The sequence below is a fragment of the Malurus melanocephalus genome, unplaced genomic scaffold (assembly GCF_030028575.1).
Source record: "Malurus melanocephalus ecotype Western Australia unplaced genomic scaffold, MMel_1.1 scaffold_962, whole genome shotgun sequence".
NCBI lineage: Eukaryota > Metazoa > Chordata > Aves > Passeriformes > Maluridae > Malurus > Malurus melanocephalus.
The window spans coordinates 1-26,657 of record NW_026624194.1 but is presented as its reverse complement, the minus strand read 5'-3'; the positions used below and the strand labels follow the sequence as shown (position 1 = coordinate 26,657).

Sequence of the window (26,657 nt, the reverse complement as noted above, 5' to 3'; positions counted from 1 at the left end):
TGTCCAGGGTGTGAATGCAGTAGTTTTGCTTTTTCCCTCGGGAGGAGCAAGCCAGGTGGAGTGGAAGAGGCAGCTCCAGTTCTGTCCATTTGGCTGACGTGGGGAAAGGCATAGGCAGAGATGAGCAGCACTAATGCTAGAAACCAAGTATTGAGCAAGGGGCAGCTGTAGCGTGGCAGATGCACATCTGCCTATGAGCAGTACATGTGGTGAGAGGGTGAGCACACTCCCCCCCGTCTCACATGGTCCCCTTCTGAAGTGTCCAGGACACTGGAATGAATAGGCAGCAAACAAAGGATGATGTGAAGATACTAAGCCTAAGTTCCCTGACCCAAAACAAGACACAAAAACCTATGGAACATCAAAGCTGTACAGCACATAATCATGATGTGTTACAATCCGGCCCCTGCACGTGGCACAAGCCCAGCAGCATTCCTCTGGCCAGGGTCAGGGGCTGCCAGCAGAGACAGATCACCTRCAGGACAGTGCCAGCCTCTGCACACCACAAGATTCTGTTCCCTCTGCGGGCAGAGCAGCCCACTGCAGGGAAAGGCAGCCACTGCCCAGCAGCAAGCAGGCTCAAGTGAGGGCACACCATGCTGTAGCAATCTAAAAATGAGGTCTGGCTTACAGCATAATGCTGAGCAGCCAGTTGGAGAGCCTGTACTGAAACAGGAAGGAGCCTCCTGCCCAGCCTGGCAGCCCTCATTTCCGCTGTGCTGCTCTGGCACCACCCGGTGCACGTCCACATGCTGTGCCAGGCGTGAGGTAATTGATTGGCAGCTGATCATGAGCTCAGACTAATGTTCAAAAAAAGCGATAACCTCCCTGAGGTGTTTCTGAAGTCTCCTGACGAACTGGCCCGTTGCGTGAAGCGGAGGGGAGGTGGGGTCCTGCGTGACTGGCGGGGATCTCACACATGCRCTCGCCAGCTCCTCCCAAGAGATGGTGGCATTCCTGGCGAGGGCTGAGCTGGGAGAGAGCTACACGGGGCAGGGATGCAGGATACACAGGTCAAAACAGCCTCGCTGGGGCTGGAGGARAGATGTGCTGCACACCAGCAGGAAGATTAGAGGGGGTGACCCTCTGACCTGGGAAYGGTTTACTGGTGAGGACAAGCAGATACACCAGAACCTTCTACAACACCCCACTGCAAAGCAGTGTCAGGCTAGCACCAGCCCCATAAGCTCCCTGTGCTATTGCGAACCCACTTAAGCTGATGTGTCAAGAAAGCAGGTGCAGCAGGTAAGAAGCAAGGARTCCCTTTCTGTGACAAACCAGCCTCTGAGGTGGCACCTTGGCCTGGCACTGAATCTGCACCACACACAATAGGGGTGAAAGCCGGATCACAGTAGCACCCAAGTGCTGTGCAAGCCCCTGGGCTTTCAGCAAGTGTCTCTAAATGCTACGTTAGCACGAGTCCCTGATGCACCATGTGATAACTAACAAGAGCCTCGGGCCACAGCGGGTGCCAATGRAACAGGACGAGGTGAACTTTGCTCAGAGCACCCACAGAAGCAATTCAGCAGTAGTGCTTAGCCATTGATAATAATGAGGAAACAACTGAACACTCAGCCACGCCCCATGAGGTGTATCCATTGCTTCCACTAGCTTGCGGAAATGACTAGCAGCACAAGCTTCCTAGAAACCCTGGCCCTGAAGAGCTAAGGATGGGATACGGAGACAAAGGGAGAGCTGCAGGAGTATTTTAATTGAGCAGGTAGAGGAAGAAAGTAGAAGTCAGTGGCTTACACCTGCTACGAAGCGGGAAGTTAATTCTGGGCCCACAATTAACCCGAGACATCGGGAAGGAGATGAATCGGCACGGACCAACACAAACAGCTGACAGAATTCACTTTCTCACAAGAGAGCTTCTAAGAATGCTCTAAAGGGAGGACTGCAATAGTAAGTAGTGCTTGCACCCAGCTTTACTGGGGGTGGCAAAGCACTGAACCCCCACTCCACTGACAGGGGAACAGAACAAGGGGCTTGTAGCAAAAGAAAGGTGGAAGTAAACATTTCCTCTGCTGTATGTAAGACCCTTCAGCTGTGGGGCTGCACCCCAAGGCAGGGTGGAGAGGCAGCAGAGCCATCACTAGCTCTGCTCCTGCCCCAGGCTCAGCCTGGCCTCTGAGCATGGCAGGGCTCAGCTGCACAGGCAGCACGGGGCAGGTGTGGCAGAGATGGGCACTTGGAGTTTGGAGYGGCACACCGAGCCACGCACGGCACTCTCTGGCAACGCAGAGCCTGAGCAAGGCTCTGGCTTCCTGACAGAGTGAGAACCCGGTGGCAGCTCACGGTGAAGTGAGTCCTGCCTGGACTGATACAAGCAGAGGTCAGGCAGGCTCCCCTGAAGCCTGCACAGCCAAGGTGGGAAAGCAGGAGGACGGAGAAAAAGCAGGAGGACAGGACAGTGGTGAGATACAAGTTATAACGTAAAACCAGATCTACCCTGGAGGTATGCAGATGGAGTGGAGGACAGGCACAGCTCACCATGTTCATTCCTTACTTATACATGAGAACCAAGTGCATTTCCATGACCCCTGGAGGAAAGGGATGGGGCAGAGCTTCTTGGGCCAGCTCCTGAGCCCGTCAGAGAGCCTCCTGGCTTGAGGTGAGGAACTCTTCTGCTCTCTTGTGGGCCTCCAAGGCTTTTATAGTGTAGACGTCCTGCGGAAGCTCAGATTTCCGGCGCAGCAAAACTTTGTCCTTCTTAATGTCTTTCAGCATCTACAAACAAATCAAAGGAGTCAGGAATCAATAGCAAAAGCAAACCCCTTCAYGCCTTCAGCCTCTGACTCCAACTGCTCTAGGATATGCTGGGTGGCACTGCAGCACGCTCCAGAACAGGCTGAGAGCCAAACACAGACCAAAAAGACACAAGAAATTCCCAYTGGTACTTTTTCCAGAGTGAGAAGGTTAAATAAACTCCACTCTTCAGACTACAGGTTGATCTCTTAATGATCAGGGACGAAAGCAATGACATTTATCTTCAGTACATTTGAAAAGATGCCAGTTCTGGCTATACTGATGTCCTGGCTGGATTGGGAGCAACTGTGAAAGGACTCGAGTCCCCTACGCACCTGCACAGCCTCCGTCTCCACCGTTTTCTTCAGCAGCTGTATGTCCTCTGCAGTCGGGGTCTCCGTTTCCATACAGCACACAGAAGGCAGGGGTAGAGGTGCATAATACATGGGGTACTGCAGACAACACAGAGAGCTGGAGAGTCAGCACTCCACCCAACACTGAGCCTTCTCCCCCAGCATGCTAACACAGCGTGGCACCGCTCTTCCAGCTGCCCTCTGCGGCCCCTGCACAGGCAGCAGCAGGGACACGAACAGGGAAGGAGAATCCTCTCCTCCCCAAGCCCTCTAACTCACAGCACACTGCATGGGCAACTGCAGCTGAGAGTGTGGTCCATAAACACATAKGTGTTTTCTGTAAGGCAGTGCTTGGAGGTCAGTGCTACAGAAGGGCAGGCTGATAAAACACTGTCAGAATTCCCAAGACACGTTTTTTTGGGAGAGACGGCCCACTCTCCTGAGCAACACTGTGCACAGGACTCAGATCAGGTGCTCTCATGGCTGAGGAAGCAGGTCAAGACCCCCAGCACATTCTTATCTCMTTCATCCTAGGTCCTGTTGTCACTCACCTGGGGGTTCAGCCGAGCCAGCTCCTCTATTTTTTGCCACATTTCTTCTCGTTCCTTCATCCTGAACCTTCCCCTGCAGAGAGAGAAAGAGCAAGAGCAAGTGTGAACTCCTGGGGAAAGTGCAGCTTTCATTCACAGGGTGACAAAAGAGACAGCAGAGAAGTGCAGGCAAGGGGAAGAGCTGCCCTGTCAGTCAGAGACCCCTAATTCTAAATCTAAATCTAAGTGTGGGAGGAGGCAAGAAGARGGGACACTACAACCAGCAGAGGGTRAGCAGGCAYGCTTCTCGCTCACCTCAGAGCACAGGGTGGCGACAGTGAGCTGCACAGGTACTTTTACCCTGCTTTGTGCTGCCAGGAGTAGAGCAGAGTGTCTGGTTTTGGGGGAAAGCCAGGACACCAGTCTGGATTTCAAACACGTGTTTTCCTGGTGTCCACAGATGCAGAGAGACAAAGTGTAATTTCCAATAGAGCTGGGGTTCCACTGCCCACTGTTCCTTCTCTCTCTGAATATAACACACCAGAGAGCTCCTCAAACAGCCCAGGCACAGCTCTTGAACTTGGCACAGATTTTGGCACACATTTGAAGTGGCTGTTCAACAAGGCCACTTATAAATCCCAGCACAGTGAATGTTCCCGCAAACAAAGGTGAGCATCTACCACCCCTTGTTATTCTCTCCTGCATTTTCAACATCTGCACTAAAATCTCTGCTTTATTTCTGATTTTATCTGGCTTTCACCCCAGCTACTGGTTACTCTGATGTCCTATTTATCCATGTTAAGGAAGTTCTTACACTCTGCAATCACATCACACTCTTGAAAGTCACTTAGGCTAAGAATGAGAATGAAGCTACCAAGGTTTCAAGCAGCAAATTATTCCATCAGGAAATAAAGAATCACAAAAAAAAATCCAACAAACCAACCCCAAATAAATAACCCATTCAGGACAAGACACTATCTGCCCCAACTTCCTCACAGATTTTCTAAACAATTCTGAATAATCCAAACACTTGTAGGCATGTTAATTAATTAAAAATGAGGCTAAGTCTTAATCAAGCCTCTCAGCATCTGGTTGCAGCCTAATAGTGAACCTACAAGATCTCTCCTTTTCCCCATTTCCTCTTTGCTGAATTTGTATGCACATGCAATCCTTCCCACACATGCTGTTTTCTAGTTCACAGCACAAGGTTTTCTGAAGCCTAATTAGGCACAGAGGCACTAGACAAAAAAAAAAAAAAAAAAAAAAAAAGAAAAATTATTTTAACACAAGCAGAAAACACTGCAGCACTATCCATCCTTTTACTGGTCAGCTCTGAGCTGCTTTGTTGAGCTTTTTCAGAAAAATTCTCCTTCAGTCACACATCAGTGCTGGGAACAGTCACCTTCAGCAGGTCAACAGCTAAACAGGGAGAGAAAGCTCCTGATAGAAACACTAGGTAGGTCTTGTAGGAAATGTGCTGTCACTGTGACTTAAAATATATGTGAAGAGATTTGTGGGCTTCACCAACGCCCTAGAATGGGAAAAAAAGAAAGCTTCCTTGTTCCCTTTTTAGATCTTAAAAAACCTTAATTTCTCCAYAAGCAGGTTACCCATCTAAAGTTCTGATTCATATATCAACTTATTACTTATTATCAAGTGATTTAYTCAGATTTCACAAAACAACAGAATGTATCCCAGAGTTCCACACTCCCAGCAAGGATTAGCTTTGCTCTCCCCACCAGCARCCCTGGCTTATCCAGGAATGAGGAGCACTATTTTATTGTCACTAAGTCAGCAGAAAACAGATCCTTCTGAAAAAAAATAATAAAAAAAAAAAGAAAGAAAGAAAAAAAAGAAAGAAATTTCCTTCTAGCCTGCTGGACTGATTCAGCTTACCAAAGCAAGCCATAGAAGCACCAATATCAGCACAAGGCAGCTGGAAAAGTGGAGTTCTTTCCTCTTTATAGATTCATGGCACAAGTACTTGCTGAGCTCAGATTTTATCCCCACCATTCGCTCTTCGAAATTGCAGGAATTATTCCATCTTTATCACTGGAAAATTGAAAGCATCCTGTGGCATGAAAAATGCATCATGCCCACTGCAGCAAAGCTCTTCAGAAAAGTCTTTCTAAAGCAATAGGCTTCTACTGACATCACTACAACATCTATGAACTGGTAAATATTTCCACAGCAGAGCAAAGCTGAATATTCTCTACATGGCAATCTACTTCCTCATGACTCAGCAGACTCTGCCCCTCTTTTCCAGGCTACCTGCTTCAGCAGGACTGAAGGGTTTTTTTATCAGGGCACACCTCTTGTCATCCCTACTCCTAGTTACGGCTAAGGAATCCTACTTGTTGACAAAATTACCACCTTTCCATTTCCCCTCTTCCTACTGGCATCTACCATCTGTTACTGGACCCCGAGGAGACTTTAGGATGAGCTCAAGTTATTTGGCCAAAACCCTCTTACTCACTTCTGCTTCTCTGCCTTGTATTGCTGTGTGCAGTCATCAAAAAGCTTTTGGTTCATCTCCATGAAGAGCTTCAGTGCATTGTAGATCAGCCCATGAATTGTCCTGCAGAGGAGTAAGGAAAGGAGAACAAGTCATGGTGGGCAGGTTCTTATACCCGAATTGGCACCTGCAGCACAGACCAGAGATAACAGCAGCAGCAACTCATTCTGACAAAATATTCTCACAAAATCCCAGCTCTTGCATGGCAAAACACCTTCCACAAACACATCAGGAACTATACAGCAGGGAGAAAGAGATGGAGGAAAAAGAAAGACCCTGGGACAGGCCTGCTGATTAATGAGTGCATAAATATGCATTCCACAACAACGTGTTCATTTCTTGTAGTTAGAAATGGGAAATGAAGGATGCTGGGGCCTGTTCAGGACTGTTTTCAAGAAGGCTTTAGTGCCTCCCACAGTTCACAGTGACTTTTTTGGGCTGCCCAGTATTTGGTCATGAGCTTTGTCATTGAGCTGCTCAAAACACAGAAAAGCAGCAACCCCCAAGAGATGAGAATCAGCCCACAGAATATCACAGAAGAAAAGTCGACTCCGTGCCAGTGATGCATGGATAGGTTGCACAATGTGTGAGCTCCCTATGGCACAAAGACTCTCCTAGGCAATAAAAAAGTGTTGAAGCTGTCTCTGAAATACCTGACCCAGAGGCAAAAGACTCAGCAAATTAAGCCTCTGTCTCTACCAGCTCTACAAATGGAATATGGAAAGAGATGCAACCCTGCTGGACTTAAACAAGTTCTCTCACCAAGGAGATAACTGTGGGAAGGAAGAGGAGAATCTGAAGCACTCAACCTACCCTGAGAAGATGTGGCTATTGCTAAAACAAAGACAAGGAGAAATAAGAGGAAAACACTTTCAGGACTTCCTCTGTGATACCACTGGGAAGCAGACCAGAAAAGAGAAACAGCAGAATCATGAATCTTGGCTGCTGCAAGGACACAGAACTGGTGAAGGTTTCAGACAAGAACATAATGTCCTTTTCTGAGCTCTGGACTTGTCCAGCCTCCCTAGAATTAATTTTTAGCTAATTTATTAAAAGGAAGTGTGTTAAATTAAATTAATTCAACTTGAATTAACCAGGTAAGGAATCAAACAAACAAGAAGTCAGATGAAAGGAAGTTGATAAGAGAACYATGAAACAGAGTGGTATCTAGGAATCAGACACAGGGGACAGTATTTGCCATGGACAGTTGCCCAGTTAATTCTGCTTTCTCTGTTCTTCYTGTACTCAAGGAGCCAGGCTGCACTAGCCAAGTTCTCTGGTCACAGAGAACATAAGGGTGGGACATTAGTTAACAAGCAGCCAGAAATCAGTTGGAAAACYTACTGCACACTTCTGAGAGACTGGCAATGTTAGTGACAGGCAGGTATCAAACTGTACATAGACTCARTGCCCCCAAGGCTGGTAAATGCAGGTGCCTCAACCCTTGCAGAAGCAAGCCACTCTGATCTGCTGTGGCCCTTTGCTATGCTGTGGAAAGATGGCTGAGGGTAAAATCAGAGGCCACTGAGAAGTTATTTTCACATCCTAACAAGCTCTAAGAGTACAGGAATTACAGGGCAAAATGCAGCTGCTGCTCCCTGGATGGAATGCTGCTGGCATGCTCAAAGCCTGCTCCAGGATGGCTCCCCAGACACACAACCTGCAGCCATAGCCCCTGCTGAGGGGGATGGAACAGAGGGTGGAGSRGAGTGGAAACACCATGGCCAAGTTCTGTTACAGTCCTGGCAGGGAGGGAACTCCATGGTGCTTTGCAGCTGATAAACTGCACAGGGCCTGACAGCCAAGGGAGATAGGAGATGTTTCTGGCTGAGCCAGGAACTGGCAAAATCACCCTCTTTGGATGAACTCTGTCATTATAACACAGTTGTATTAATGCACACCTCCATCCYAAAGTCACCCAGCCCAGGGTAAGACCACCCCTCACAGGGCACACACTCTGTACTGCACTGACTACACCCCTGAGAGCAGAGAGAATTTTACACCAATCAGTAACAAAGGCAGGTGTGACTAAGWGTCACTCAAGCTCCACCTAAACATAAAGAAATAGTATAAAARTAAGCTGAGAAYRGGGGTAAGTCAGGGAAGACTCCATAGTAACTGCTGGGATCAGTYACCAGGCTGAATCCACCTTTCTCCCCCATGGGTAAGAAATGTCCTCTGTGCACACTGGACGCTTTTACTGGGAATCAGAGCTTCTCTGTGAATTGCTTTGAATACATTTTTGCAGTCAGACACTGTCACTGGCAGTCCTCAAACCTTTACCTGTCATAATTTTCCATTAATAATGAGTGTTATTACATGAACTGTCAGTGTGAGTCCTGCCCAAGCACAGGCAGTCACCAGCAGAGAGAACACAAATAAAGTAGAAGACCTGCTGAGGGGTCTCTCATGCTGTTGGCACATCTCCCTAAATAAGTGAGTTGAAATGATCCAGTAGGACTGTTCAGTGAAGGATCCCCCAATGGGATGCTAACAGAGKGGTCAGGCACAAGGGTCTTGGTCTTCCTGGGGTGCTGACAGACAAATCAAATAGAGGGTTGAGGAAATCTCTCCTTTTCACAGGATCCAGGCTGATACCACCAGCAATCCCCCTGGCTYGGCAGCTGGTGCCACCAAGCACTGCAGCAGCACACCCCAAGACTGCCAGAGGATCAAACAATCCAACATGCACAGCAAGTGTCAGAGCATGGAGGAAAACCTACTTGTTCCAGTGGCTCTTGGAGTTCTTGTAGAGCGCTGGAAACATGATTGGGAGGATTTTGGCTGCATTATCGCTGATCAGGCTCATGATATATTCATTGTTCCAATAGTACAGTGCTCGCTCTGCCACCTGCAGCGGGAGAGAAAAGCATCCTTGAAGATCCTTCCAGTAACACCTCTGGTGCAYASRGAAGCCACCACCYAACCAAGGAGCCTCCCCACAGCACMGGGCTGACCTTCATAAACGTCTATGAGGCCATTCACCTTTCCTTTGCCTTATTCTGCACAGACATTTCCCACTTTTCTGAGAAAAACTCCACGTTCTTGAACAGACAAACCTACTGCCGAGATGACTCCAACACACTTTACCCAACACTTAAGGACAGCAGTGTCATCTACTCCCAATTCAGATTTGCTCCAAGCCTTCTTCATTTCCTCAAACTGCTCCCTGTAAAGTTCCATTCCTCCCTGGCTTTCCCACAACAGAGYCTCTCAGGGCTTTGAAGCATGCTTCAGTCACCAGTTCCACAATTCAACCCCCTGATTTAGTAAGGGTGAAAATGTGGAAAATCTTGGTGCAGCCGTCCTGTTCTAACAGGACAAACAAGTCTGACAAGTTTCCACACAGTAATAGACAGGCTAATTTCTGCATTTAGTGCTAGCTTGAGAACGACTTTAAAACTTAGGAAAATAGACATCCAGACTTAGTTTTATATTTCAGATGATGGAAAACTTGCTAAATTCCCTTAACATATTGTTTCACACACGTAAATTAAATGAAACCCCCRTGGTGTTCACTTACCTAGCTTCTGGTTTTCAAGATCTGGTTAAGCTTTTGTCTGCTAGATTAACACACAATCCACTCTGAGAAAACTCACTCTCACCAAGGTGCTCAGACTCACCAAGAAGTCAGTTCCTAATTTTGCTTTTCAGACAAGCTGTAGACTGTTCAGCCTGACCATATGGGACACCTTTGGAGTTAATTTTCTTAGGCTGTAAAGTGTTTGCACCTTCTCCAGGTTTCTCAGTATTGTTCCACAGAGTTTGGCAGCAGATGAGGGCTGCTATCAAGTACAGGATGTGTCTCCTCCAGCCTTTACCCTACTTTTTTCAAGCTCCTTAGTTCCTTCTGGTAGCTCCTCCACACCCAAAGGTCACTTTACTCCTTTGGTTGCCATCACCACACCATGTCCAGCTGGTTTCCATCATGCTCTCATAGTCCTCTATAGGAAAATTATTTTTTTACATACCTGTGTGACCTAGACTGACCTTATTTTTTGCTTGTAAACACATGATTTAGTACCTCTCTATACCAAAAGACAGACTGAAGCCAGCTTGCCTCACTGAGCAGGCACTCTCACTTGGGAGATGGCTTTGTCACTAATTCTTTAATGTTCCACCTACACCTGGGACAACCACATGTTCCCCAAGAAGCTGTCTTGTTCCTGGGGACTCTTCATGTCTAAAACAGTGAGTCAGGAACATCTGCTAGGAGCTACTAGCAGGTCCTACCACCCTGTACTTTTTAAACCTTCAGACTACCATCCATGGAGGTCATATTAGCCAGGTACTACAACCAGTTTCCCTTCAGTTAAAACAGGGAAGAAGCAGACTCCAGCACTCTTCCAGCATGCCTCACTCTTTACTACCTATGCCAGAATAAAACAAAAGGACCTTCTCTACACAGTTTCTTCAGCTGGCCTCTCTCCAATACTGCAGAGTGCTCGGTTTTACTTCAGCAGGATGACCCTGGATGGGTGTCCTCTGTCCTTGCCAGCCAAAGCAGGAGGTGACAGAGCACCTGTGCCCCAGCCCCAGCCTGCTGCAACACACAGTGCTGAACAGCACAGAGCAGCAGGAGAGGCTCCACTGACCCGCTCTGTTTTCTCTTTGGATGAGCTCATGCTGTGGTTGTGAGGATTCTCACTGCTTTTCACCATGTGTCACCCCAATACTCACCCTGGTCACACCTCCACAAATACAAGCCCCAAAACTGTGGTGTCACCCTCACATGCCAAGTGGTTTATGAGACAATGCTCCATCCCCTCCCTGAGCTGCAACTTACCTGGAAATGTGGGCTGGACACACATTTGGCCAACTGCCTGAACAAGGGCTCCATCACTTTCACAAACTCAGATGGCTCAATCACGTCCAGGATCTCCTCCAGCTCATTCAAAAACATCACCTCTTTGGGACTGTGAGTTTTGGGCCAGAACTTCAGCAAGCCCACAATCACCTGAGTGGGGAGGGTACAGAGGCAGTGTTAGAGGCTGAAAGTTGACACCAGCTGCAAAATAAATTTTTAAGTGTAACAGAGAGCAGGAAATAACAGATTTTCTCATAAAGTCAGGCTGGGTGACCAGGGAAGAAAGTAGACAAAAGCCCAGACTCTGCCAAGTTACATTCATGGCAGCAGCTCTGCCTAGGCTGCTACAATTTCATATCACAAGCACAAAGCTTAGAATCACTTTTTATTCTCAAACACAGCTGCAGACAGTCCAAAGTAACCATGGAAGATCAACTAATAAAACTGGAAAGGCTATGGAGAAGGTCTCTGAAGAATCATTATTCAAAACACTACAGAGCTTGAATAGTGGGGAGCACCAAATAATGCAATGGGTTTGGGACAAGGAAAGGAAATACTGCTTCACACAAAAGTAACTGGATWATGGAACCCATTCTTGCAAGACTTTGTGGAGACTCAAAGTCCAAACAGACTCCAGAATGGAGCACACAAGTTTATGGAGTTCACATCTAATGGTTACAATCAAATATGACAATGCAGATGCAACTTCTGGCTGAGTAAAACTGTTGCTTACAAGATAAGGGAATGGCTATATCTCACTAGATTTTATTTATTTATTTTTAATACTGCTTCCTGTCCTGTCCATCTGCTTCTAGACATTATAAAGGCAGAATCCAAGATGCTGCAGATCTCCACTTTGCTGGAAGAAGAAATGTTTACTCTGTGGACACTAGAGACACACACAGCTGGCCATAGGAGTTGCACTTTCAAACATGATCCTAAAGCCCAGCACTTGAGAGGAAGTCCAGATCAGCAGAGGGACAGTAGTGGGCAATGCAACAGCAGGATTAGAGATATCTGAGCACTTTACTCCTGCCAACTCAAGGCKTGAGAAGCCAGCAGTTTTTTATCATCCATATTTGTCATTACTCATGTCTGCCATTCAGGCAAGAGTTAGCTCCAATGACTCAGAAGTAATTTCTCCTGCAACTAGGGTGGTGTGAGGTGTGGACTCTGTGTTTGCTATTACTGAGCACATCTGAGGCCTTGCTCACCTGGCAGTCTTTCAGACTGCTGTTAAGGCAAGAGCTACCATGTCAAGCCTTGCTRAGCAAGCTTGGGGAGGCCCATTTGAGGCAAGTGTAGACCCAGGGATTAATGCTGCCTCCTTCCAGCACTCCTGGTAACATCTCCCAGTGCTTTCAGACTCTTGCTAATGCACAAACCCTGTAATTCTTCCAGACTTCAATAASCCCAGTCATCTTAGGGGTCTATTCAAAACCTTCACCAGCAAGGTGCTTCAAAACAATACAGCCTTGCTATGTCTGGTTGAGACACAACACCCACCAAAGGCAATGAAATCGGGTCATCACTGCTTTCCACAAGCACCAAACCAAACCTGGGTCCGTAATCCAGGGGACACTAAACCATTACCCAGGAAGCAGGGATGAGCCACAGAGCTCTCCTGTCTGAATAAGCTGCAAAGAGAAGCCTAGAAATGTCGACAGGTTTCTATTTCTCTCTTTTCCCTCACCCTAGGAGGTGCTTTGGCAGGAGGCTGTTGGACTGGATGTCAGCCACAGGAAGTACTCAGCACGATCAGGAAGCTCCTTTACGCAGTTTATTTCAGAGCAGGCTTTTGGGAACAGAGGAAATCGAGGGCCCATGTTTAAAGGAAAAGCAAGGAGGTCTGCTGCAACACTGCTGGAGCCAGAAAGCTGCCAACAGCTGACCAGCTTCCACCCAGCACAGGCAGGCTCACCATGAGCACACACATTTCAGCCAGAGAACAGAACGACCTCAGCCAGCATTACTCATTAAAACACTCACACTTTCRGTGCTCCCTGCTACAGTGACAGAAGTATGTGTTCTCTGCCCATCTGCTGTTTTGAGCCTGTGAAGCTCAGCTCTGTAGAAGACATTTCCTGGCCTGCAGTGGGTGGAGAAGCACTCGTCTCCTTCTTGCACCCTCTGCCAAGCTGGCATTTAGCCTGGTTAACACTGCAGGTCCCTGTAGCCAGTAACTAGAATAAGTGAGGTCTGCATCTACACTGCTCACACATTTCAGAACCTGCTGTATCCCAGCACTGTATCCTGAAGGCAAATGTTTCTACAATGTGACTTATCTCCGTGAAAGTAGCAAACTGATGCTAAAGCTGGAAGGAGAATGCTTTCACGAAGGAGCAGTGGCATGCCTCAGCAGACCTTATATCCCAGGTTCCTAACCTCCTCCCCACAATTCTGCAGCCAACTCCAGCAGTCTGGAGGGGACTCTTGCTATTTTAGAGCCCCACAAACTCTGGCTCCCTCAGATGGTCATGTATTTTGTCTCTGCAGAAGCTGTGGCCTGAAAGCCCAGCTTGGTATCCTGTACCTTCTGCTACACCAAGATGTGAATCACAAAGGAAGCCTGCAGCCCACCTTCCTGAAGCTTTCAAGAGACAATGCTAAAGGTTTGTACATGAGCAGTACAGCCCCTTCTGTCCTCAAGGAACCAGGCAAACCCAGCAAGCAGTACCACTGACTCCCAGCCTCTTTATAGCAGGGRTGAAAAAAGGCTGCTCTAAGGAAGCTGGAAGTTTTTTGGGACTTGGCTGTCACGCARAAGTGAATCAAAGTTACTCACTGGCTCTGTCAAGCTGCTGTCTTTCTCCAAGAACTGTACAACACAGTATGCCAGCTGTAGGAAAAAAAAAAACATGGCAGGATCAGAACTTCCTCAAGTGCACCTGAGATTGAAGTGCCACCACCCCCCTAGGCTGGAAGTGTCCATTCTGTTGCAGCTCTAAACAAATGTAGTTTTCTGATGGCCAGTGAAGCTTCAAGACCAAGCAGGCAGTGCTTGAGTTCAGGACATTTGTGCAACATAAAGGATAAACCTTCATTCAGCTGAAGCAGTCCACAGCCAATCCATTCAGCTACACACAATGGGGAAAAACAAACCTGACTGACACAAAGCCCTGCCCTATAGAAATAGGGCTGAGACAACAGACATCTCTACTTAGTACCCACACATTTTCACTTCTTAGCCCTGTTCTTATGTTATGTACTAAAAATTGGAAGAAATTAATCTTTATTTCTCCACGTATCTCGGTGGTGACTAACAGCTGATACACCACATGCATAGGCTGATGACTGCATCCAGGAATTTCATTTCTGTGACAGGTTTCAGCAGGGCCCCAATATTTCACAAGCTTCCAGCACAGAAAGACAAAGCAAGCCACAGCACCAAGACAGTGGGAAATGTCAGGATACCCTCCTATCATCCAGTGGCACAGGACCATGAGAATGGGACAACCACTACAGTAYGGGACTAGTGCAGAGCCCAGAACATCTCACAGCAAGAACTTTGCACAATGCATTAATGTGGCCTGGTGAATATTTGTAAACAATTAGCTTTAAACTCTAAAATATAGAGCATATAGTAGCTATAAGCTTTTGCAAAATCCCAATCTGCCCTGGGAACTCGAATCACTTCTCACCTGTGGATGGTAGACACTGAGAGACTTCACTTTGTGCAGTGGCAACAAGACTCTGATGAGGAACATCTTGTGCTCTTCCTTCAGAGGCAAAGCAAACCCATTGATTATGCTGAGAAGAAACAAGAGTCTTGTTAGAATTTTTACCCAGCAGAAATACAATATCTCTCACCTCACAAGACACACTAGCTCTCACCAGCCCCTTGAGGAATCACCCATCCAAAGTGTGGTTGCTGCAGCCCAGGCTGCACACTGAGCTCAGTGAGAGCATTCTTGGCAGGCACCACAGGGAAAAGCCTCTGGTGGAGCCTGGACTCTGCTCTGCCCTGTGCCAGGCTGAGCTCAAACACACTCGGGCAGAACCTCTGGGCAAGGCCAGCACAGAAGCAGCTCAGTGCTTGCTGGGGTCTTGTGCTTTACAGAACAGGAGGATGGCAGCACAACAGGGCTACAAACAGAAGGGAAGCTGAAACCCTGGAGAAGGCTGCCCATTGCTAAAGGCTTCTCAGAGCTGTGAGGAGCTGTTTTCTTTGAGTGCCTGCTGAGGCAAGATAGCAAGAGTGACTGGACTCAGACTCAAAACAACAGGAGACAGATCTAGGGAGGAGAAAGTTAGCACTGCATTTATCAGCAGGCTGGAGAGTACTTTATGCTCTGTCAGACTGAGATTCTCTGGAAGAGGTGCCTCCTGCAGGGACTGCTGAAGGAAGGCACTGCCTGTTCACACAGTGCACTKGGCTGGGAGGCCTCACTCACTGTGGGCCCTCTGGGACTTCCAAAAGTGGCCTTACCTTCCCAGGATCTCCAGTAGCTCTGCAATCCCATTATGGTGTTCTGTTTCATAGATGAACCTAAAGAGAAGGATGAGAGGTCATTGCCAAATGATGGATACARTTTCATAAGCAAGAGGAAAGAAAAATGCTGGAGACAGGGAGTCTAAATGGTACTAAGAAAGACTTCACCTGTAAAATATATTATTGATCTGCCTCCTCACATATGCTCTCAGACCCAGGAACTTCCCATAGATCCTGTGCAGAATAGTCTTCAGGAAGTCTCGTTCTCTGGGATCTTCACTGTCAAAGAGATCCAGCAGCTGTGGGGAGAGGAATTCAGTCAGTGCCTGCATACTGCCTGTCTGGGAAAAGCTATGGGCAACACTGGGCACTGCTCATGCTTGGCATAAACAGCTCTTTCAGCTGAATGATGCCTTCAGCACCCTGAGCACAGTCAGTGGTCATTTCCCTGAAACATGTGACCTCCTAGTCACAAGCCAGAACCATCATCACTTCTTTCACCTTCAGAAGCACAGAGATGGCCTGCACATTCTACAAAGCTGCACGTCCCCAGATTTCCCTGCAAGGTCCCCATGCCCCTCTCCACCTGCACAACGAGTTATGAGTTCCTGTGACTTTTGCTTGCACAGAAAATTCTGCCTGCTCATTCAAGACAAATCAAGGAAAGTCACATCATCAGGCACCAAAATGTCCTTCATAAAGGTGGTGCACAGTGGCAAAGGCAACAATTACTTACAGATAGCACAAACTTCTGGTCAATGTACTTCTTGGCTACATTTGGTTGAAAGTCAGGYGATTCCAGGAACCGGAGGAAGAACTCATACACCAGCTGTGGGGGGAGAAGAAGAGATTACTTAGAAACTTCCCTGTCCTCTCACCAGTGTTTACTTCAGATTTTGTTTTCCTTTTCCTTGAGGATTCAGGGAAAGGCTGGGAAGCCTGAACAGGAGCACAAAACTCAGTGTTTCCTTAGCCAGTGGGATCAACTCAGCTGCCCTTGCCCAAATGGGAAGAGGTCACTGGTGGCACATAGCTGCCCAAATCTGYATGAGATCTCATCATCTCAGGTCCCCCCAAAGATAACATCCAACTACTCAGATTAAGACATTAGGCTGGGAAACTCTTCTCACATCTTCAGCACACATCTCTACAGAGAACAGAACCCTCCAGAGACAGCACAGGCTCAGACTGACTGGGTGTCCTTGAGACAYGCCAAGGAAGAACAGAAGAGCAGAGAAATGAAACAGACCCCARGAAAATATGCAGTGTCCTCTGCCTCCTGGGTACTGACTCAAGGTTGGCTTGGCCTCACTAAGCCAGGAGAGCTGCATGCTGTGTCCCACTTGGAAAACAAAGGGCAGCTTGCTTTAAGGCTGTCAGTGCTGAAACATCAACCTCAGGTCCTGCTGCTCCCTGAGAGGGATGAGCCCACTCTCATCTCTCCTAGTGGTTCTAAGGGGCCACTAGGCCAAACAAGATCGATGCATTTGAAAGGCCTGACTTTGGAATTTAAGGAATTATAGGACCATGCATCCACAGGTAGGGCCCAGCTGCCAAGGGCAGCAGTAAAGAAAAAACTGAGGTGTTGACCAAAAAGCTTAGCATTCAGTTGCCACAAATCCATGCTGGCTGCTGCTGACTCAATGCTGAGAAACAAATGCTGCCTAGCATTCACAGCACTGTGGTGCTGAGGACAYGTGCTTTCTGTCAATGCTCACATCCCTATGTCAACTGCAGCAGTGAGAAGTGATTAACCACTGCTGCAGAACGACACTCTATTTCTTCTCTGTATTTTCTGCTTCATTCTGCAGTACCTGCCTCTTTTTCTGTCTTTGTCTGCTTGACAACACATTCCCGTGCAAGTGCCTGGAGCTTTCCTCTTGACTTCCACTACTGAGCTCTGTAAATGATGCTTGCTCTTATCTTCCTAACTCTTTTCCCCTGCTCTGTTTTAAAGCCATCTGCAGATGAATGTTGTACAACACAGGTATCAGCCAGTTCCCAGGACACCCTTGCTTCCTGCACTGCCTAGGAGCCACCTCTGACCCCTGRGTGGCAGGCCAGGTCTTTCCCCAGGAATTCTGGTGAGGCAGCAGAGGCAGGGCTGGCAGGCTCCAGCTGTACATGGACTCTCGACTTCCTGSAGATAAATTCACCAGATCTACATCCCCCATTCCTCCTCACCTGAAGGTGTGGCCAGGCAGCCTCTAATGTAGGYTCATCTTCTTCAGGGTCAAACTCTGCCCCTGTGGGATTGGATGATGGTGGGAGCGTCCGGAAGAGGTTCACTGAAAACTGAGGTGAGWGAAAAAGCACATGAATGACATTCTCACACGTCATGATGGCCCTCCACATAGCAAATCCTTCACCACACTGTGATTTGTCACSGCTGTGCCCTCAGACCAATCCCTTCCTGCAGGCTGTGGAGTTACAGTCTGCACAGAACCTCCCCAAGTGCAGTTTGTGCCAAAGAGCTTCCACCTCYCCCCACAGCAGGCACTGTCACTACCACCATCCTCACACGCTTCTCTTTCTGGAGGTGGGCAGATAAGGAACGGGTAGGACTGGGGTCACTCTCCTCTCTGACAAACCCCTAYCCCCTCCTCCTCCTCCAGTTCCCCATTTCTCTGGCACATGAGCTACACAAACACTGGCCCCATGCCCTACCATGATAACAGCTTCAGGATAGATGGCCTCAGTGACGACATCACGGTTGTGTGTGATGTATTCCACCATCTCATTGAGACCTGCTCGCTTCACCTCCTTGAACTTCAGGTCACTGAGGGGGTCGGAGATGAAGTCAAAAAGAACGCAGCACTGCCGCAGCTTCTGGATGAAAAGCTCTTCTCGCTCGTGGGGAGGAGCATCTGTCAGAGAGAGCAGGGACATCTGTCCTTGGAGACAGGCAGAACATCCTCCTGGTTTCCCCAGGTATCACYGTGGTTTGCTCCCTGTGCTCTCCCCCTCCCCATCAGATCCCCCTGGAACTGTTGGAAGGGAAGAGGGAGAGGCAGTGTTATCTCTGCTATGGACATGGGATAACAAAGGCAGAGGGAYTGCAAGGCCCTGAAGCAACTAACCCATGAGGGGATTTTAAACATGGCAGCAAGTTCTAACCTGATAAGCACTGATGGATGTCTCCCCTGTACAGAGTACACTGAAAAAGGAACTCAACCAGCTCCCAGCAGAGAGCAGTGACAGCTGTGTCCTRCACCCCACGGACACAAAGGGAGCTGGGCAACACACACTGCAGCCTAACCCTCCTTCCAGAGAACAGAGCAGAAGAGAAGGGCCAGGGTGGCAGGAGCTCCACATTAACAGATTTTCTTTTTGATAGGACTGGAAACTACACCCTGCCTCRGCCAATGACACAAACTTACCTCCTGCTTGCAGAATGCCACTGAGCTGCAAAGCAGCTCTCCTTCCTCAAAGGCTTCTCTGTGTCCATGAGCATCATCAGCAATGAGTCTGGCTCAATGACTGCTGAAAATGCTTTCTCCTTGTCCACACTCATGTTTAATTGCAACATAATGTGCACTTAAGTGCTAATACCAAGTAGCTGCCCTAACGTGGACCGGTTCAATTGCTCTATCATAATTTGCAGTGGAAACACAATGAGGAGGAGGAGGTTTGGTCTTCCCCCAGGAAGGGGTGGCTGTAGAAACCAAGGGCAGTCTGCACCAAGGTCTCTGCACTACCCCACCTTCCTGCATAACCTGCTGAAGAATCTGTGGCAACCCTCAGTACACAGAAGCACGACAAGTATCAGTACAAATGGGAAGGTAAGCAGTTTGCAATCAGAGAATCCTCAATTATTTTAGGCCATCCATCAATTCTTTACCTGCTAACAAGCCAAGCACCTTTCCCWGAACTATCCCTGCTGCCCTGTCCATAAAAGTAGCTGGATACTGTCAGGGTTGCTTTGGGAGGAGCCTTTTCACCACCACACTCTGCCTGGAGAAAGWGCAGCTTCTCACACAGGTCACTCCCACCCAGAGTCTCTTTACCTTTAAGGGCTGGGAGTTTTTGCAGTTCCCGGTTTTTGCTCAGATTGAAGCGGGAAGAGCTGTGCCGGCGCTCCTTCTTCACAATCTGGGGTCCCCCTGAGTACTTGATTTTATTCAGCTGGGTTGGGGGGGGAGCACTGTTACTGGGCCGCTTATTTGAAGTTGGCTGCTGTTGTGTCTGCTGCTGTGGTTGCTGCGGCTGCTGCTGAGRCTGCTGGGCCTGATGAGGGAGAAGAGAATAAAGCAACTCAGAAGCTTTTACCCACAAGCCTTCTAAGCAAACACCATCAGCATCTTCTTGGAATGAAGAAACCRGGCAGGTTTTTCACTGTTGCACTTGCAGTTGAGTGCATCTCGTGTGTTCCTGCCAGCTCTAGAGCTGTTGGTTGCATTTGCAGCAAACCTGCAGAGTAAACATCAGCGAGGTACAAAAAAGACACCAGAGCCTCGTGGCACAGCAAGAGCTATGGATATGGAAAGCAAAATCCTAACTTGCAACAAATTGAGTTTGCTGACAGAAGGAAAAAAGCAGAAATAAGAACTTTCTGTGGTCCAAACAGAAATCTCAATCTCTGTACAGCATGCAGCAAGCAAGTTTAGAAAACCAGTGATTTTCTTCTTTGTGCAGGGAATCACCTGGAAAAAAGCAAAGCAGTGTGCAGCACAGAGCAGCCATAATGGTCTCGGAAAGGCAATAATGAAGAGCACTAAAATCATTGCTGCATGCATGGTCCAGGAGCACCTAATCTACAAACCACACAGACAATACATGCAACCTTAGGTCCCAGGCTGTGGGCTCTCCCAACCCATCCTGGCTGCTCTCTCCATCTCTGCCTCATCTCTGCCTCACTGCTGTCTGGACTTTTCTAAATGTGCATTTTTCACGTCACCCCTGTTAGCCACACAAACTCTTTGAGAATGCCTGCATTCTCCTCTCCCACTTCACTGCACAGAGGCACTTTCTCATGTTTAGCACATGACCAGAAACTCAAGCCAGTGTTTGCTCAGCTCAGCTCTGTTCTGACCTTGCTGAAGCTCTGCTTGTTCCAGTCCTACTTGGACCATAATGACTCAACAACTGACCCTTTAATTTCACACTGACCCAGCCTGTGGAAAACTCGGCACAGAAAAGGGCAGCATCCTGCCAGAAAACAGAGAGATTAGCTGGAGACACCCCCMAGTTCTGGCTGTGCTGCATGAGCCACCTCCTTTCTGCTGGTACATGAAGCCAAGGTGCTGCAGGATGAACCTGTTTAGGATACAACAGGAACAACACAATGGATGGGGAGTAGAAGTGAGTGAAATCCTTGGATGTCACCCCCTTCTTCCCTCATAACTCCCAGCTGACAAATAGAGCACAGTGGTACAAATGCACACCTCACCAGAACACCAACCAGCAGTGTTTTGAGGGAGTGCAGGAGCTCAGCAGAGCTCTCCAKCCTCCAGATGGCCAGTCTCTTCCTGTGAGGACCAGCTGAGCTGCAGCCACTCTGCACAGTCTTTTCCCTAAACTGGTTTCCAAAATGGAAAGTGCAGTGCAGTGCAAGAGCAAGAGTTACTGCACTTGCAGCATGTGAGAAGGCAGCAAGGTAGGAACWGGGAATGTTGYCTACAAGGAGATGCTGCTCTACAGATTGGGATTTGTAGAGCAAATGCAAAGACTCCTCATGGAAAACAGGGCCCAACACAAAACACCAATTTTTTTGTCMAGCCATTACTTTAAACAAGAAATCAGCAAGATTTTCTGGTCAGGCTCTGTTTGAAGGAAATCTTGAGTGGTTCTGTTTCAAGTTCAGCTCTGTTTCAAGCCAAGGTGGGGGGAAACAACAAGATTTGAAYTCTTTACAGTTTACATTTGGTTTGATTCCTTTCATGGAGCAGYGTTGCCCCATGATGCGAGGAGGGAGCCAGAAGAGCTTGTGATAAAAACAGCAGTGTCTGCCAAACAAAGCAGGCCCAGACTACAAGCTGGAGGCAACTTATCCTATACAGTGGTCTCTGTTCAGTTAAGACAATACAAAGCCTTGCTAGCCAGCTTACAAGACTGAGAATTTCATTCCTCACCCTGGATATTTGGGTATCAGAGCAGTGTGAGCCACTCAAGATGTTGGGAAGATGCCTTTGGGAGCCCTAGACTGCATCACTCTCCTTCCACAGGGAAGAAGGGAAAAATCTGAATGCCAGGCCACCATGGAGAAAAGAAGGTACACAGAGAAACAGAAGATGCAATGGTGCATGGRCCCTCCTAGCTGATGGGACATGCCYATGCACTCCTCACTCACTCAGAAACACCAAAGGCAAATGTTCTGAGCKTGGTGGGTTTACTGCATTTGAACAGGCTGCATCAGGGGGCTGGGAAAGTCCTTGCCACTGCTCTTCAASTGTCTACAGTCTTCAACATCTTGCATGAAGAAAAACAAAACATAACTTCAGGTTTAACTGCCAGCTGTTTAAGARACAGTCATAAATATGCAAAGGTCACAGATTGCTAGAGAAAACCTGGTGGCTGGGGAGATCAGATATACYCATAGGCTGCAGTGGGTTTATGATGGACTGCTTCTACATGCACCCYCTGGTCTCAAGTTGAATCCGTGCTTTCAGGAGGTGCTTCCTGTGGCAGGCCTGCTGTCCCGTTGCCTTCAACACCTCCTACCTTGGCCACATGAATCAGAAGAGGYTTATTTTAAGTTTCCTAACACTTTCTTCTCTGAAGTTTCCATCCCTGAAAACACAGCAGACTACTGAACCTGAAAGCTTTTCTTTGTGCACAGACTCCTTCCCTGACACCAACACCAGCTGACTGCTCCATGGCTGCAGGCACCCCTCTACCTGAGCAGGCTCAGCCCCCTCCTGCCAGGCAGGGCTCACACACCATGGCAAAGCCAACAGCTTGGGATGCACAGTTTGCTGTRGCTGTTACTCTGCATGAGCTGAAGTGACTGGAGAACAGCACAAAGCACAGTGGGGCAGCCCCACTTTTCCCACCGCAGTGGAGCAGCTCCTTGTGCAACGGAATTGGCCAGCCCCAACTGCAATCGAATTAGAATTCCCCCAAGCACTTCCTCCCCACCGGTTCCCACCACCTCTCCTCCTTGTTAGGAACCTGCCTGCACAAGCCAATGAGCCCCAGGCCCTGAGCTTGCTCTGTGCCATTCCTCTTCACCCCAGAGAACAGAGATCCTCTTTCCCCCCGCCGTGCTGAGCTGTGCTAGCTTCTCCTGCACTGCCCTGCCCGTGCATGACCTCACCTCTGCAGGCACTCCTACTGCAGCTGGGTGCATCGCCACTCGGGAAGCCCTTTCTGCCTCACTGGTCCCTTGAGCATCCCCTGCTTGCTAAGCTTCCCAGCCCAGATCTGCTCTCAGCTCCTCCTCCTCAGATGACTCTTCCCTTCCCATCCCTCAAGTCAGTACCTGCTCTCTTTGTCTGCTGTTACACATCTTCCCTATTAAAATCAGGCTCTCTGCCTCACAAGTAACACGAACACACTGTAATGCCTGTCTGAATAATGAACTCCAGGTACTGCAGTAACAAGCCCCATGGAGATATCTGCAAAACATGAAAAAAAAAAAAATACAGCAGCTCACTGAAAAGGTGCACCCTCTCCCAGAGCTGCAAATCTCAGCAGCTCAAATCAGCAAGGCTCCAAGCTGCCCTTGAGGCTGCAGAGCAACTCCCTTCTTTACTGCTGCTAATGCCTGCTCCCACTTCCAGGTCATTAACTCTCTTCCCCACCCAGCTGCCTCTCCCTGTCTTTCTGGCCAGGAGGAGTAACTCTTTCTCATCCTCTCTTGCAAGGCTGCCTTGGTCTCTGACATTATTTCTTTTTTCTCCTTAAATAGCTACACAGGAWTTCTCTGCATTTATATATTCATCATGTTCCAGGGAGACTGAACTAAACATACCTTTCATTTCCCACTCCCTGCTCTCATGTTTTAATCCAGTGCTCCCTGTCTCTTCCTAAGCAAGCTGGCCCCCCAAAGCCAGGGCTGGCCAAGCTCTGCTGGCTATTGACATCAGATACATGCTCATCTTGGAGAAAAACTAAAAGAACACTGCAGTACCCCTGTACTTCAGAGGGAATCCAACACTTGCATTCCCTTCTCGGGATATGCCTGCTTTTGAACATATCTGCYCTTCCAGATCAGCTCCACTAAAAGCTCCTTCACTGCAAAGAAAAAAGCACTTTGCTTAGGGGGTTCTGGATTGACTCCTACCCTCTTCATACCCCTCCACAGAGATCCCCATAGGAGCTCCTCATCCACTGCATTTGTCCAGATCCATCAAAACAGAGCTGCTCTGCAACAAGCTTTACTCATCCCACCAGCCAGACAAGTTGCCTGCAAAATAAGTCACAACTTTCTGGTACCAGGATAAATTAAAGTCTATTCCTTCCCCTGCTCCATGGAACACAGTGTGAAARAGGTAAGCACATACTGGGAGAGGACTGCCCAAATGCTGATACCCTGCTGCAAGCCCATTAAGCATCTATCGAAATATTAAGAAAAAGGAAAGATAACTTTAGTGCACCCAATTTTCACCCTAGAACAGGCAACCAACCAACCAGAGTTCCACAGGGGAATTCACAGTGCATGAAACTCTCACAATGGCAGCAGAGGTATCCAGGCTGGGCTCAGCCCATCAACCCCACCAGACAATACCACTCCCACCGTTTCACAAGTCAAACCACCTCTTGCTTCTGACACAAGGAAGGATTTTTGCTCCCAGCACACATTACCTAATTCCTCACACAATGTGAAAGTCAAAATACCTTTCTGTGTTTCCTGAAGAGCAAGAAAATCGCATTCAAACTGGTATACATTTCTTCTTATCAAGCAAAGAGCTCTCTTCCATCCTGCAGCAGAGCACTCCAGAGACAGGAAAGCACCAAGAGGGAACAAACTTCACTGCAGACTMAACACAGACAGAAGAAGAGACCTGTGGCAGTGCACACTGCAGAGGTGTCTCCTTTCTGCTCTGCTCTCTGTTCCTATGATCAAAGGAGACCCAGCTTTCCATCTTAAAGAAGGGCTGGATTTCGTCTGGAGTATGAGGAAGTGGCTGGGTATGTTTGGTGGGAGGGAAGCTTAGACACATCACTCGTAAGTTTCTTCTGCAGCCAGGCAAATATTACATGCCATTTCAGGTCACAGCAGGAAGCTTGCAGCCTGTGACATTCTTCCCTTCTTACTGCACCACTTGTAACCAGGAGAGCAGTGCCACAGCCCACTGCTAATTTGGATGGGCACAYCAGTGTGACTTTTTTGGCTATTCATTGCAAGACCCAGGCTTTCCTACATCTTTCTAGAGCTGTGAACTCAGCATTGAGTGCCACATAAACAAAAGGTAAGTCTGATCCCCAATGCCAATGAAGGACTTCTCTCACTTCCTTGGAGTCTGCAGACAGCTCTCCACCGAGCTGCTTTCAGCTGTACACACAAAATAAAATGGACAGAAGCAAAAGCCAGGATGCAGGATCAACAAAAGTGCTGCCTGCTCCAAGRCACATGAAGTTAGACTCTGATTCCTTGCTGGCCACATGGCAGGTTAGGCAGGAGTAGAAAATTGAGTGGCTGGTAGTAAGGATATTTTCTGAGGCKCTGCAATGCAGATCTATGCTTTCAAGTAGACTCTAAAATGACATTGACTACAACCATGCCACTGAACTACAAATTTCTTCCTAGTCTTCATTAGCCCAACGTGTCTCCCATGCCCAACCCTCCAAATTACAARCACAACATGTTCCAAACAAGACTAGAGCACACAGGCTTCTATGGATGTAGAAGTGGCACTGCCAAATTTCAGTATTAAAAAAAAAAAAATAAACCACACATATAGGCACGCTTCCTCAGACATGTGTACAACACTCTTCTGAGCCAATTCTTAAATTCCACAAATACTGCCTGAGTGCCACATAAACTCAGGACCACCAGAAAAGTTTCAGTGTGTACAAATTTACGCCAATTCTAAGCACAGATTATCATATTACCACATTCTGCTGAGGCCATTTTAATGTATCTACCTTGGCAACATCAAAACTGAGAGTGAGACTGCACATGTGGGAATACAGACTGTGCCTTCTTGTGAGGAATGCTGCGTTCAGCAACAAGGCTGTTATAACGAAGGAGAACCATTTAATCTCTAGCAGTTTATTCTTTCAAGTGTTCCTATGCATTACTTCCTAATCTCACTCCTCCAGAAAATGCCTCAGAAGAACAGATCTTTTCCTATTGCTTCTCACTACTCTCCCACTCTGACACAAAGTGACAACAGAGTTTATTGCGCTTTGCTCTGRCAGGAGCACGGAAGCTGCTCCCATCTGTCAGGCTTCCACCTCGTTGATAATTGTGGCTTGTCCCTTTCTGCAGCCAACTTTGCCATGCCCTGCCCACCTCTGCGAGCACTCTCGCCCTCAGCTTCGTGCCAAGTGTCTTTTTGCAGGTCTGTAGGGTATGAGACTCATCCAGTCTCATCCATAGTCACTGTTCCCTTTGGGCCAATTTTAATTCTCTGACTTCTTAAGATCCTGGTGACATGTGTTATCTGGWGGAACAGCTTGAAGTAGCTAAAATAAAAGATTTGACTCGTCCCCAAAGATGAGTTGTACATGCACACTGCTGTACCTAAGGTGAAAGYCTTACCTCTTCTGAATTCTCTGCCCCACCATCCTTTCCGCTGCTACTGCTGCTGCTGCTGCTGCTGGTGGTGGTGCTGCCAGGCTTTGTGGTGCTTTTGGTAGACTTGGGAGACTCCTGAAAGGATGAGAACACATTCAGAGAAAACTTCACCTTGCTCAGAATTTTAGCATTTCTCTGCAGAGTTCAGGTGTGACCTGCCACATATCACTCCTGCAGCACACCCTGCTCTGGGCATCCACTCCCAGCCCTTTTTCCCTGCCAAAGGCACCATGAATGGCTCCCTCGACAGCTGACGCCCAGGGCGAGGCCACGGACGCAAGCCCAGAGGCGATGCTGGCATCTCCCGCCCCGGTCACCGCAGGCTGACCCCGGCGGAGCACCTGCGGATGACAGGGCCCTGTGCCCACCCAGCCCTTCCCCGGGGCGCGGCCCCATCGGATACACGGTGCCAGGGCACCCATTGCCCCGGCCTGGCCGCCCCGGGCGGCGGCAGAGGCGGATCCGGGCCCTCACCCCGCCGGCGGCGGGAGCAACGGGGCCAAGAGGCGGGCGCGGCCGTACCTCCCCCACCGGGAGCATCCCCGCGGCCGGCGGAGCGCGCAGGGCGGGCCGGGCAGGGCAGGGCCG

The 26,657-nt window shown here is 48.4% G+C and overlaps 1 protein-coding gene across 2 annotated transcripts; it reads right to left on the bottom strand.

The window, feature by feature from the left end:
- Nucleotides 1–35: 35 nt before the first annotated feature.
- On the bottom strand, nucleotides 36–26,650 carry PPP2R5D (protein phosphatase 2 regulatory subunit B'delta). Of its 2 annotated transcripts, XM_057386407.1 has the most exons (16): nucleotides 26,592–26,650; nucleotides 26,034–26,144; nucleotides 19,393–19,612; nucleotides 18,053–18,252; nucleotides 17,570–17,680; nucleotides 16,122–16,214; nucleotides 15,554–15,684; nucleotides 15,383–15,442; nucleotides 14,595–14,703; nucleotides 13,739–13,792; nucleotides 10,933–11,103; nucleotides 8,870–8,997; nucleotides 6,108–6,209; nucleotides 3,653–3,725; nucleotides 3,084–3,200; nucleotides 36–2,730 (listed from the first exon to the last, which is right to left on the bottom strand). In XM_057386407.1, exons 1-16 carry the CDS (start codon nucleotides 26,607–26,609, stop codon nucleotides 2,593–2,595), a joined length of 1,836 nt encoding a protein of 611 aa, XP_057242390.1. In that variant the 5' UTR covers nucleotides 26,610–26,650; the 3' UTR covers nucleotides 36–2,592. The 2 variants fall into 2 exon arrangements, with proteins under 2 accessions (XP_057242390.1, XP_057242391.1); XM_057386408.1 differs by lacking the exons at nucleotides 26,034–26,144; nucleotides 26,592–26,650 and adding an exon at nucleotides 24,164–24,387.
- Between the last annotated feature and the right edge of the window lie 7 nt (nucleotides 26,651–26,657).